This window comes from Asterias amurensis, chromosome 14 (assembly GCF_032118995.1).
Source record: "Asterias amurensis chromosome 14, ASM3211899v1".
Lineage (NCBI taxonomy): Eukaryota > Metazoa > Echinodermata > Asteroidea > Forcipulatida > Asteriidae > Asterias > Asterias amurensis.
The window spans coordinates 5917003-5929299 of NC_092661.1; the positions used below are offsets into that span (position 1 = coordinate 5917003).

The 12297-nt window shown below is 34.7% G+C and overlaps 1 protein-coding gene across 4 annotated transcripts in view; it reads left to right on the forward strand.

Annotated features, from left to right (window-relative positions):
• The window catches only part of LOC139946992 (adhesion G-protein coupled receptor G6-like), a 37167-nt gene extending 24993 nt beyond the window's left edge, over positions 1-12174 (forward strand). For 3 of the 4 annotated variants that reach the window (XM_071944797.1, XM_071944800.1, XM_071944798.1), the window contains exons 19-26: positions 509-633; positions 1133-1159; positions 1571-1854; positions 2881-2950; positions 5369-5757; positions 6566-6664; positions 7148-7183; positions 9550-12174. In XM_071944797.1, coding sequence (XP_071800898.1) covers positions 509-633; positions 1133-1159; positions 1571-1854; positions 2881-2950; positions 5369-5757; positions 6566-6664; positions 7148-7183; positions 9550-9581 — 1062 coding nt within the window. In that variant the 3' untranslated portion in view covers positions 9582-12174. The remainder of the gene's footprint in view (positions 1-508; positions 634-1132; positions 1160-1570; positions 1855-2880; positions 2951-5368; positions 5758-6565; positions 6665-7147; positions 7184-9549) is intronic. The other variant, XM_071944799.1, reaches the window with a different exon arrangement.
• Positions 12175-12297: the final 123 nt, after the last annotated feature.

Below are 12297 nucleotides of genomic sequence, written 5' to 3' on the forward strand. Positions count from 1 at the left end.
ATACAATTTATTTGCGAGTACAGGTACTCTGTTTATAAGTGTGACGTCATTCCACTGTCGCCACGCCCACCGTCACACAAACTGGTTCCAGCGTTTATGAACAGCTAAGCATTACATTAATAATCTACTTACAACTAATAATACTGATGAAAAGCCACCTTCGCAAGGCTGTTAGTGCCCTGTGGTAATGAGAAACATATAATATATTGTGTACGAGGGAAGACAGCAGAGACAGACGTGTTGGAAGAAATGTTATTACATAAATTTCGTCTTTTTATTTGCGGTTGGTGCTTTTGTGTGATAAGATTATTTGGTAGACATTTTCATAGCATATCAATGTAAATCTGCAGAAGGAACATGTTGCCTCCGAGGCTGCTTTGGAATTGTTGAGCCAAAAATTTGGTTGTGCAAAAAGCAGCCTGTAACAGTTCAGGAAATCTGTAAGGAAAACCACACAACTAATAGATATATTTGTGTGAACTATTTGATTGTGTGTTAACCCTTTTAGGATGTGTACAGTGGCGACCCCATCCCTGAAGGACACCAACTCGTCCTCTCTATCATATCGTATGCTGGATGTTGCATTTCACTCATAGGACTGGTGTTAACTCTAATTACGTACACCTGCTGCGGGTAAGTTGAACAGTCCGATTGTGCTGGCTCCACACTAAGCCCAAATATGACTGTTGGTTAGCCGGGTGGGGGACCCTGAACCTAGCACTGGCTGTCGAAAAAAAACAGTTTTTGGAAGACTGCTGAAATTAAAGAACAGATGAATCCACTTTTCAGAGGGTGGATCTGTTGGTAGGTCTACTGTTTGTCTGTACAATGTGCAGAAGTATGAGTGAAAAACATGTCCACCACTCTGGGACATGACACCCACCTAGAGAATGGATAGTCCAGTCTGGGATATCAATGACGATTGTGAAGTACATAACCATGAACAAAAACATGTGTCATGACTCATTGTTACCAACACTCACTGAAGGTCTTATATTTCATAAGTTTAATTGAAAGTGTATGTCCTCCATGTGCCCAGTTTTGTTTAACATTTTGTTTAAAAAAAGTTATTTTTAAGGCCGTCTGTGAACAGTTTATAGCTAATATGCTTCTTCGATTTGATGTATTTCAGTTCAAATTCAAGATCAAAGGCAACCACGTAAGTATCATACTCTCGTGCATATAATACCATTCCTAATTGGTGTTAGCTTGTTTGATTTGTTGGTTTTTTTCTCGTTTTTCGTTATGGGGTTGCACTGGGATGGGCGGGGTTTCATTGTTATATCTGAGAGTCAATTCAAATTGTAATTAATGATGTGTGTACAGGAGACATGCGATTCGAACTGTCTCCTATTAGATACCCGGGTAGCTTGTAGCTCGGTAAAGTACTACTAACAGTGCTCAACACACATCGGTTTGGGGGTAAAAAATAAATACACAACAACTCTACCCTTATATGTCAATTTAAATAATGTGCGTACGTTGTGTGACTCTTTAAGATGTTTCAATTAATTTCACATGATTTAGCTGTGTTTGTTTGTGGTTAATAGTATTTCTTTTCCTCAAACAGTGGGAAGAATATTCGAGGAGACAAGCGTGCCAAAGTTCTAGTCAACTTCGTCATCTCACTAATACTCGTCAACTTGTTCTTCATCGCCGGATCCCTCACAGCCGAGTTTAAAGACTACCTGATCGACGAGCTGTGTACAGCGATGGCCATCTGCCTCCACTTCTCCCTGCTGGCGGCCATGGCGTGGATGGCGGTGCAAGCTTTCAACCTGTACATGGCGTTGGTCAAAGTGTTTGAGGTTTATTATTCTCACTTTATACTGAAGATAATGCTTGGAGGATGGGGTAAGTGACACATAGGTGCACCACTTATGGGGAAAGAGAGGGATGTGGACGGTTGATGCGAGTCTATGATGGTCTCGCTTGTCCAAATCCCATGAGATTGAGACTTTGTGATCATTGATTTCACACAACGAACTAGCAATAGGCCTAGTTCTCTTTCCAAAGTTCCCTTTCCAAAGATGGGGTCATTTCTATTTTCAATAGGGCGTACTTCAACGTATATTATAGCTTTTCATTGATTGGAAGGAAACTTAAACTTCAAAAGCACCAACTTTCAGGAAATAAAACCAACCGAAATGTCTGTCTGAGTGATTACCCTTACATCTTTTACTTGAAGTTACATTGCTTACTCCCAAACCGGGGGTTATTGTTTCCCTAAGAAACCGGGGGTTAATGTTTCCCTAAGAATATTTTATCTCGAATGAGAATTTCATGAGAATTTATTCTAGGAAGGGGCATTACGCTGAACTGGTATTCCAAGATCTCTCCCATTACTCGAAATTATGAAAATGTCAACATTGCATATCAGCACCTCCTCGTAAATTGGGTTGGTACTCCCCCCCCCCCCCGACCCAAACCCGGGACTTCGACTAGGTCCCATGCTGTGGCGTGTCATGGCCGAGCGGTTAAGAGCACCGGGTTCAAGCTCTGGTGTTTGATCAGCAGAGTGTGGGTTCGAATCCCGCGGTCGTGACACTTGCTAACGTACAATTGGGGAGGTAGCGTTTTCTGCTCTACCGGCCAGATTTCGGAATGGTGATACCCAAGCCTACATCCGTATATGGACTGTAAAAGGGGTAACCCTGTTTCAGCCCTAGGAGTAGGTGGCAACGCCCTCTGAAAAAAAAACTGATGCCCACACCCTGAAGTGCCCTTCAGGCAGTGTGTGTCTGGCGACTTGCATAAAAAAATCCTTTTTCTCGTTCTTTTCAAACTTCAGGAAAATACGGTATTGCATATTATTATGAGCAATAACAAATAAATTCCAGGCCTAATTTTTATTTACTGTTTTTTGTTCATGGTACTCAGGTATACCTCTGGTGATTGTTGGTGTAACAATCGGAGTAGATCTTCAGAACTACGGATCCACCAACGACATGTAAGCGTGTATTCCAGTATTCTTATCACAGTTGAATCTTCAAGCAAGTAGAGCGAGGACACTTTTCAAAAGTAGAAAAGAGTGTTTAGTGTTAAACATCTTTCGGGACATCGATCGACGGCTTTTCAGTTGCCTATAAAAGGGGGATGTTGGTTTTCCAAGTGAAATAATTTGTACTTTTCGTCTATGGTTTTATCATGTGCCTTTTGTGCTTTGCTGCGTCATTGAGCATTCAACTTGCATTTTTTTTTCGTCCAGTTTCGTATGTTTTGGGGCATAAGTAGGCCTAGACTGTTATTCATAATAATAATAATAATAATAATAATAATAATAATAATAATAATAATAATAATAATAATAATAATAATAATAATAATAATAATAATAATAATAATGATAATGATAATGATAATGATAATGATAATGATAATGATAATGATAATGATAATGATAATGATAATGATAATGATAATGATAATGATAATGATAATGATAATGATAATGATAATGATAATGATAATGATAATGATAATGATAATGATAATGATAATGATAATGATAATGATAATGATAATGATAATGATAATGATAATGATAATGATAATGATAATGATAATGATAATGATAATGATAATGATAATGATAATGATAATGATAATGATAATGATAATGATAATGATAATGATAATGATAATGATAATGATAATGATAATGATAATGATAATGATAATGATAATGATAATGATAATGATAATGATAATGATAATGATAATGATAATGATAATGATAATGATAATGATAATGATAATGATAATGATAATGATAATGATAATGATAATGATAATGATAATGATAATGATAATGATAATGATAATGATAATGATAATGATAATGATAATGATAATGATAATGATAATGATAATGATAATGATAATGATAATGATAATGATAATGATAATGATAATGATAATGATAATGATAATGATAATGATAATGATAATGATAATGATAATGATAATGATAATGATAATGATAATGATAATGATAATGATAATGATAATGATAATGATAATGATAATGATAATGATAATGATAATGATAATGATAATGATAATGATAATGATAATGATAATGATAATGATAATGATAATGATAATGATAATGATAATGATAATGATAATGATAATGATAATGATAATGATAATGATAATGATAATGATAATGATAATGATAATGATAATGATAATGATAATGATAATGATAATGATAATGATAATGATAATGATAATGATAATGATAATGATAATGATAATGATAATGATAATGATAATGATAATGATAATGATAATGATAATGATAATGATAATGATAATGATAATGATAATGATAATGATAATGATAATGATAATGATAATGATAATGATAATGATAATGATAATGATAATGATAATGATAATGATAATGATAATGATAATGATAATGATAATGATAATGATAATGATAATGATAATGATAATGATAATGATAATGATAATGATAATGATAATGATAATGATAATGATAATGATAATGATAATGATAATGATAATGATAATGATAATGATAATGATAATGATAATGATAATGATAATGATAATGATAATGATAATGATAATGATAATGATAATGATAATGATAATGATAATGATAATGATAATGATAATGATAATGATAATGATAATGATAATGATAATGATAATGATAATGATAATGATAATGATAATGATAATGATAATGATAATGATAATGATAATGATAATGATAATGATAATGATAATGATAATGATAATGATAATAATAATAATAATAATAATAATATGAATAATAATATGAATAATAATAATAATAATAATAATAATAATAATAATAATAATAATAATAATAACAATAATATGAATATTTATCATGCACCGGTAGCCATCCCACAAGATGTTCATGGCGCAAACCAGAAATTTAATAAAAAGAGAAAAGTCTAATAAATACAAAGCTACTACAAGAACTAAATAGAAAAACAGAACAAAACTGTATGGGCTTGGAAGCTTGAGTGAACAACCATGTTTTACAAGTTTCCTTAAAACTACTCAAAGAAGATAAGTTGCGGATGTTTTGAGGAAGTTTGTTCCAAAGAAGAGGACCAGCATTAGAGAAAGATCGATCCCCCAGGAATTGAGATAAACTGATGAAATAAATCGAGTGTTACACACTAAATAATTTTCCGAACAGCGATAAATCATGTCTCAAAATGTCTCAATCATCAATTTTAAGCCTCGTATGTTCTCAATAGGCCATTAGTTTGTTCAATATGCGTTTTCATTGATTTTGGGAGTGCACTGTAATTGAATAATAACTTATCCATGATTTCAACTTGTTTACTTTCAGCTGTTGGCTGAGTGGTATCTCATTCTACGTAGCCTTTCTTGTTCCTATTTGCCTCGTTCTCATCTTCAACACGTTCGTCTTCGTCACGGTCACGTGGAAACTATGCCATCTACGCAAGAGCAAAATCAGCCAATCGAATCGCTTTGACCTAGGTGCCCAGTTGAGGGCGTCAGCCAGCATCACCTTCCTTCTAGGATTGACTTGGGTCTTAGGGTTCTTTGCCATAGGGGAGGCTAGTTTAACCTTCAACTATCTCTTCGCTACGTTCAACTCACTGCAAGGGTTCAGTGTGTTTGTGTTTCAGTGTCTGCTTCAGCCAGATATCAGGAAGCGATGGGTCATGGTGTGCTGCCCATCCTGCTCATCTGAACCCTACGATTCAAAGTCAGGTACGTATCATAGGAAGGGTCCGTAAACCATTCTTACATGTTAGGAAGAGATAGCGAATGCAAACTTAACTCTTAAGTGCAGACGTAGCCCCAGGAGTTAAACACATTCAAAAAGGTTTTATCTGACACCACATTGTGCCACAAAGTTTGATTGGCATGGGAAGTCGTGTATGTAGCCTGCTTCAAAGAACAGATGGGTCCACTTTATCAGAGAATTATGTGGGTAGGTCTGTAAACCTGTTGCAATGATTTCTGTGCACGAATACGCGAGAACAAATATTTTTTAGCCCCTCAACAAACTAAATTATTTTGGAACCCCCTTTTATGTAAAATGGTTTCTTCTATAGGATGATGAACTTTGACTAGCCTGATGGGCGTTGCAATTTTTTGAGAAAACAGTCAAATAAATAAAATGTACAAATATTTTATTGTTTAACTGACACGGATCCCTGTCGTTGATACAAAGCAATTTACAAAGTCAACTTGAGTTGCCAAAATAATTCTGGGTCAGATCAATTGTACCAAAAAACAATCGGATACCAAGATCCGGGTCACCTGTAACCAGGGTCTTTTCGAGTTTGGGTTTGAGAGCACTTCGACTGTAATCACATCCTAGTATATGGTCCAATTGTATGTCAATGTGCATTATAGGCATATGTTGGTGATTTCGTCGTCTTTGGTGTCTCTGTTATTGTTGATGCCTCTGAATAGGGGAGTCAGTACACAAAGGTCGACACGTATAGTTAATGTGTTATTTCGGGATTTTGACCTACATTTTTACAAAGGTTTCTGTCTTCTTTTTCTGTAGGTGCGTTTTCCACATCGACGCGTAACCGGACTAACATGGTTAAGCAAGGTAATAACAACACAGGGAAAACAATCAACACAGTCTCATCCTCCTACACAGGTGAGAAATTCATGTTTACACAAAGTAACGTTACATTATACAGTTAGCCTGTGTGAATCGAGGTTGTAGAAGTAAGCCCATTTGGAATCATCTCACACGCTCAAAAAAGACGTCATCCATTTTGTAATCTATGAGGGTGAGCGTAACCCATATATTATAGTATTTCTGCGGACACTATATGACATGTACTCAAATTGACCTTCTTATCTTGAAAACGACATCTAGCAGTGCTTAAAGGGCAAACGGGAAACAATAAATCAGTAACATCTGGTAACATGTGCTCGTCATTGATCCGCATTTGTATGTCATTTTTCCCAGATAGATATAGGGCTACATTTATATCACTGTTACGTATTTTCCTTTCCCATGTCACCGTTACAGTTCTGTTGAATGTTTTATCTTAAAAATAATATCAATATAATATGCGAGAAGATCTTAATATTAAGTTTCTTTGAAATCATAATTGTTGCAATTCTTATACAGAATTAAAGTTGGCGAAAAACAAAGCGAAATCACAAGGTAAAACAGTTATGGGTGTGTATGCGCATGCTCATTCAAACCATCTTTAAATAATATCATATATTCATCTATAACTGTACCTTTTAACACGAATCAACCTCAAGAAACAAAAACACATTGCTATAAAAAAAAATTGTATACAAACAAATAGTTATGGTTATACATGGCAGCATCGTCACAAAGTATAATTGCCGTAAAATGTACAGGTAACGAATAAGCGGTTTTGATACGTGTATTGCCCCCAGTGAGAAAAAAAACCCAGTGTTTTGAGTTGTACGGTTGGTCCGGCACGCTATGTACAATCTAGTTCCTAGTGTTGGTTGTTATTGGCATCTACGAAGCCAACACTGCATCTATCTTCACAAGCTATCCCCATAAGTCCGTTGCTTTATCCTGCATATAGCTCAAAATGGTGTGGGTTTATCTGCTTATATGGCATACAAAGGGTAAACCATTTATTTAGTTGTTTGTTTTGTATTAACGAGAAGACTTATCTGGAAGTCCAAACTGTATCCTTATACACCGTTTTTATAAAGTCAGAATACTCATAGAAGTATAAAAATTGAAAGTTTTGAGGGAGTGTTTTAGCTTGTTACTCTACATGAATTTGTGTTGTTCCATACGTCATACATTAAACCCCATTACTAACACCATCCAAGTTGCCATCATCTCATAGGTTCATAGGTGTGTGCTATTCGTTGTTTAACTTTGATCGGCAGCATCCCTGTCCCAATCCGTAATTGATGTAAATACATCAAGTACATCATCAGAAGAAAAAACGTTGAACAACCATTTGCTGCAGATAAATTATTGTATACTCGGCGTTTTCCGCGGATGAAAACAATTATTTGCATCTCACTAGCTCATAATTATTTTGGCACTATATTTCTCAAGTTATTTGCTGCAGACTTGCTGCGATTTTCCCGCTTTACTATACATGTATGTAATCAAAGACAGGTCTGTTTAAATTGTTGTTCTATTTATGAGTACTGTTACTGTTCCGTGGCTCAATACACGCCCTCATACCCATTCCGTCACCGAAACATTGCATGAACACTTACCATAATACATATACATATCAATCATAACTTTCTTTGTAGTGTCTTCGATCACATAAATGCCCTCAAACTAACCATTAGTGACATTATGTCACTGTGGTCCTCTTCCATGATTAACACACCATTATGTTTACTAATTAATGCAACTTAATAGGAATTAAAACTGTGCATGGTGAAGATACAATCTCGTAAGGTTTGCAGTAAAACCAAGAGTTTGGGTATTATTTGAAACTTTGCATGGTGTGATAGATATGAAGAAACTATTAATACATAGTAAACTTTCGGGTACACATGTGTAAATCTCATTTGTAAATCTCCAACACTCCCACACATAAGAAATGTACACATGGTTGCAGACCCCCAAGTTTATTATATTATAGTTTCTTCCTAACCATGAGTAGGATTTGAATTAATTTTTGCATGACACAGAAACAATTTTTGCAGTAACACCATGTGCACGAGAAGCATTTGAAATAATCTTGAAACTTTGCATATTATGCAATCTAGGAAGATTTCAGTCACACAATGGATAGGATTTGAAACTTTGCATATCGTGGAGATGGTTTGCAGTATCACGTGCTTGTATGGGACTTAACATTTTGAATGGGTGAAATACAACCCAGTAATAAAGGTTTGCCATAGTATAACACCGTGTACATGATGTGAAGATTTGCATGGTGGAGTATTATCTAGTATTATAAGGTTTGCGTTCACATCACGTATATAAAACTCGCCGTATGAGTTGTGATGTAACAACTCGGAGTTTCGGACAGTATGCTCTGATAGTCTTCAGAAAAGCATCACAATGCAACTTCCAGAGGGCGCTGTTGTATTATTTTATGTTAAATATGCATTTGGGTTTTGTTTGGATACATCACACTCATAATATTCCCGGTTTAGTTATCCCTGACTAGCCTATTATCTCGCACTCAACCATGAATATGACTCCCTATTGCACGAGTACGTCACAATTCTAACCCAAGACGAGGCCATAGGCGCATCCACTGCGAGTGGTGGCAGACGTGCGCAGATGACCTCATTTTGGGTAAGAATTATGACGTTATGCATGAACATTAAGAGAGGCGTTTACATCAAAGACAACGACTTAAGACAACGACATAATTAATTCACTTTTCAGTCGAGTTTCGAGTAGGCCTACAGGTTATTTTTCAGTAGCGTGTCAAGGAAGGACGTCAAAATGAGTACCATATAGTTAACTGGCCGAGTATGATTATTAAAATATTACGTGAATACTCCTACTGAATTCTACCAATCTTTTTTACAAATTGTATTATATTTTCCCCGCAGAAAATCCTACCTATGGATACAGTGAAGGCTGAGGCTTCAATTCATACGTGTTGGCATGAGCAAGAGGAAATACAGGACACTCAGAATCAACCTCGTATCCACAGTTCGTGGAACCTGTCCTTTTGTTTAGTTTTAAAAAACGTAGAGTATTTTGTAATACCAGTTTTGTAATCCGCATTGTTGTGTGTTTGAATTTAGTTCTGCCATATGCTAAAAACCAGTTGTACAGTTTATTAGAATTAGAAATAATTGTTAATCCTTTAATCCATAGTTTGCATGCAAGTGTTGGTATATTGTTCATAATTCACTAAATTCATATTTCTAATCTGTATTAAACAGTTATATGCAAAATTTTAACTGTTACAACATTTTCAATAATTAGCCAATGGTAAAGGTTACGCAGCACTGCAATGGTTAAGTTAAAGCCATTGGACCCTTTCGGTAAACAGTATTGTCCAAGGCCCACACTTCGTGTATCACAACTTATATATAAAATAACAAACATGTGGAAATTTAGGCTCAATTGGTCATCGGAGTCGGGAGAAAATAACGGGAAAACCCACCCTTGTATCCGCGCGTTTCGCCGTGTCATGACATGTGTTTAAAATAAATCCGTAATTCTCGCTTTCGAGAATTGATATTGTCTTACTGTTTTCTCAAAAAGTAAAGCATTTCATGGAATAATATTTCAAGAGAAGTCTTTCACCACTACCTTTTGTAAACCCTGTAAGTTATTTGTAAATCTGTGAACTTTTATTTTTGTGTCTGTACCGAAAGTGTATAATGGCTTTATTTAAGCAGCAGTTCATTTGTAAAAGTTAAAGGCAGTAGACACTATTGGTAATTACTCAAAATAATTATTGGCATAAAACCTTTCTTTGTGACAAGTAATGGGGAGAGGTTGATGGTATAAAACATTGTGAGAAACGGCTCCCTCAGAAGTGCCATAGTTTTCGAGAAAGGAGTAATTTTCCACGAATTTGATTTCGAGACGTCAGATTTAGAACTTGAGGTCTCGAAATTAACCATCTAAACGCACACAACTTCGCGTGACAAGGGTGGTTTTTTCTTTCATTATTATCTCGCAAGTTCGGTGACCGATTGAGCTCAAATTTTCACGGGTCAGTAGCTTTTGTATTTTTATAGAAATAAGCTTGCAATCTTTGAGGGACTTTTCCCGCTAAATGGTATCAAAGCACATCAACTGTAGCTGGAAATTAATTTACAAGTATAAGCACCTTGACCTTACGTTAAACTCAACTGACATTTTTAAAAGGAATAAACTTTTGTCAATAACTGTAAGAAACATAAATAAAGTTTATGCATGGGTTCATTCAACAAAATTTCTTTGCATTTTAATCACTGGTAATCATTTGTTAACTAAGCTGTAATTATAATACACGAATAGCTGTAAATTTGTCATGTAAACTGGCACCTGTTTGATGATTAATTGATTTACATTTTAATTTCAATTTATAAAGCTAAGAATGGCACGCGTGTTCCTGCACTACAAAGAACTGTGTTAAAATTGACACCATTGTGTTGTCACATTATGGATGCGGAGGATCAACATTTACACAATAACACAATTGCACCAATAACGTCAATTTTAACACCAAGGATTCTGCAGAGCGGTGTGCCTTATGTGTTTTTTACATATTTTTTTTATAAAAATAATGACATCATTTGCATCTTAAATATTTGAAATTATTATATCAATACACCCTGAGCTGTTCCATGTACATCTACATATAAGTGAAGGTTTTGTCCCCCATGAAAGCCAAATGTAGTCGATTGTTATTACGCTAATTAGCATAATTAATATTTGCATTTATGGAAAGTCCGTAAAATAACGGCGAAATTTACGGAATACTTCACTTTGCGGAATTCGTGAAAATACGCATATTTCTTATCCAGTGTGGTGTTTTTTGACAATTGTTTTGCCAACCTAATGGTATTTACAGTCGAAACGAAAAGTATGATCAGCTTGTTGTTATATAAAACAATATCGAAGCTCTAACATCATTCCATGCATGAAGAAATAATCACAGAGAAATAGAGAACACCCTAATACAAAGATGACACAATGGGGCACTTTAACGATCATTTCAATGGAACTGTTTTAAACAACAAACCAATGATATAATAATAATTCTATAAATTGTTGATGAAAATAAAGAAAACAATAGTACTTGTTCTAACGTTAAACTCAACTGAAACTTTTAAAAGGATAAAAAACTTACTTAGTCAACTGAAAGGAAAATATATAAAGTTTAATGCACGGGTTATTTATTAACACAGTTAGTTTGCATTTTAATTTTTAGCAATTGCCGTTGGCATTTCCCTAGTACTGGTAATAATTATTTTATTAACTATGCCGTAACTATGGATGTATACCTTTCATGTTAATTAGCACCCTGTTAAAATGTTACTTTTACAACATAGTAAGCTAAGAATGTCGTTAGTGTATTCCTGTACTGCAAAAACAGGGGTGTCAAAAACAATTTACACGACAGGGTCTTAAAATAGCATAACTTTTTGCCAACGTACATTTGTGTTTTTAACATTATCATTTGGGTATCTACATTAAATGTGACAGCACCAATGGTGTCAATTTTACCGAGACATAGATTGTGCAGTGCGGTGTCCATTATTGTGTCCTACATCTAACGTTGCCTGTCTTAATGACGTCATCTGCATCGCAAATCATTAAAAGATGTCTATATCAGAACGCACTGAGCACGTTCG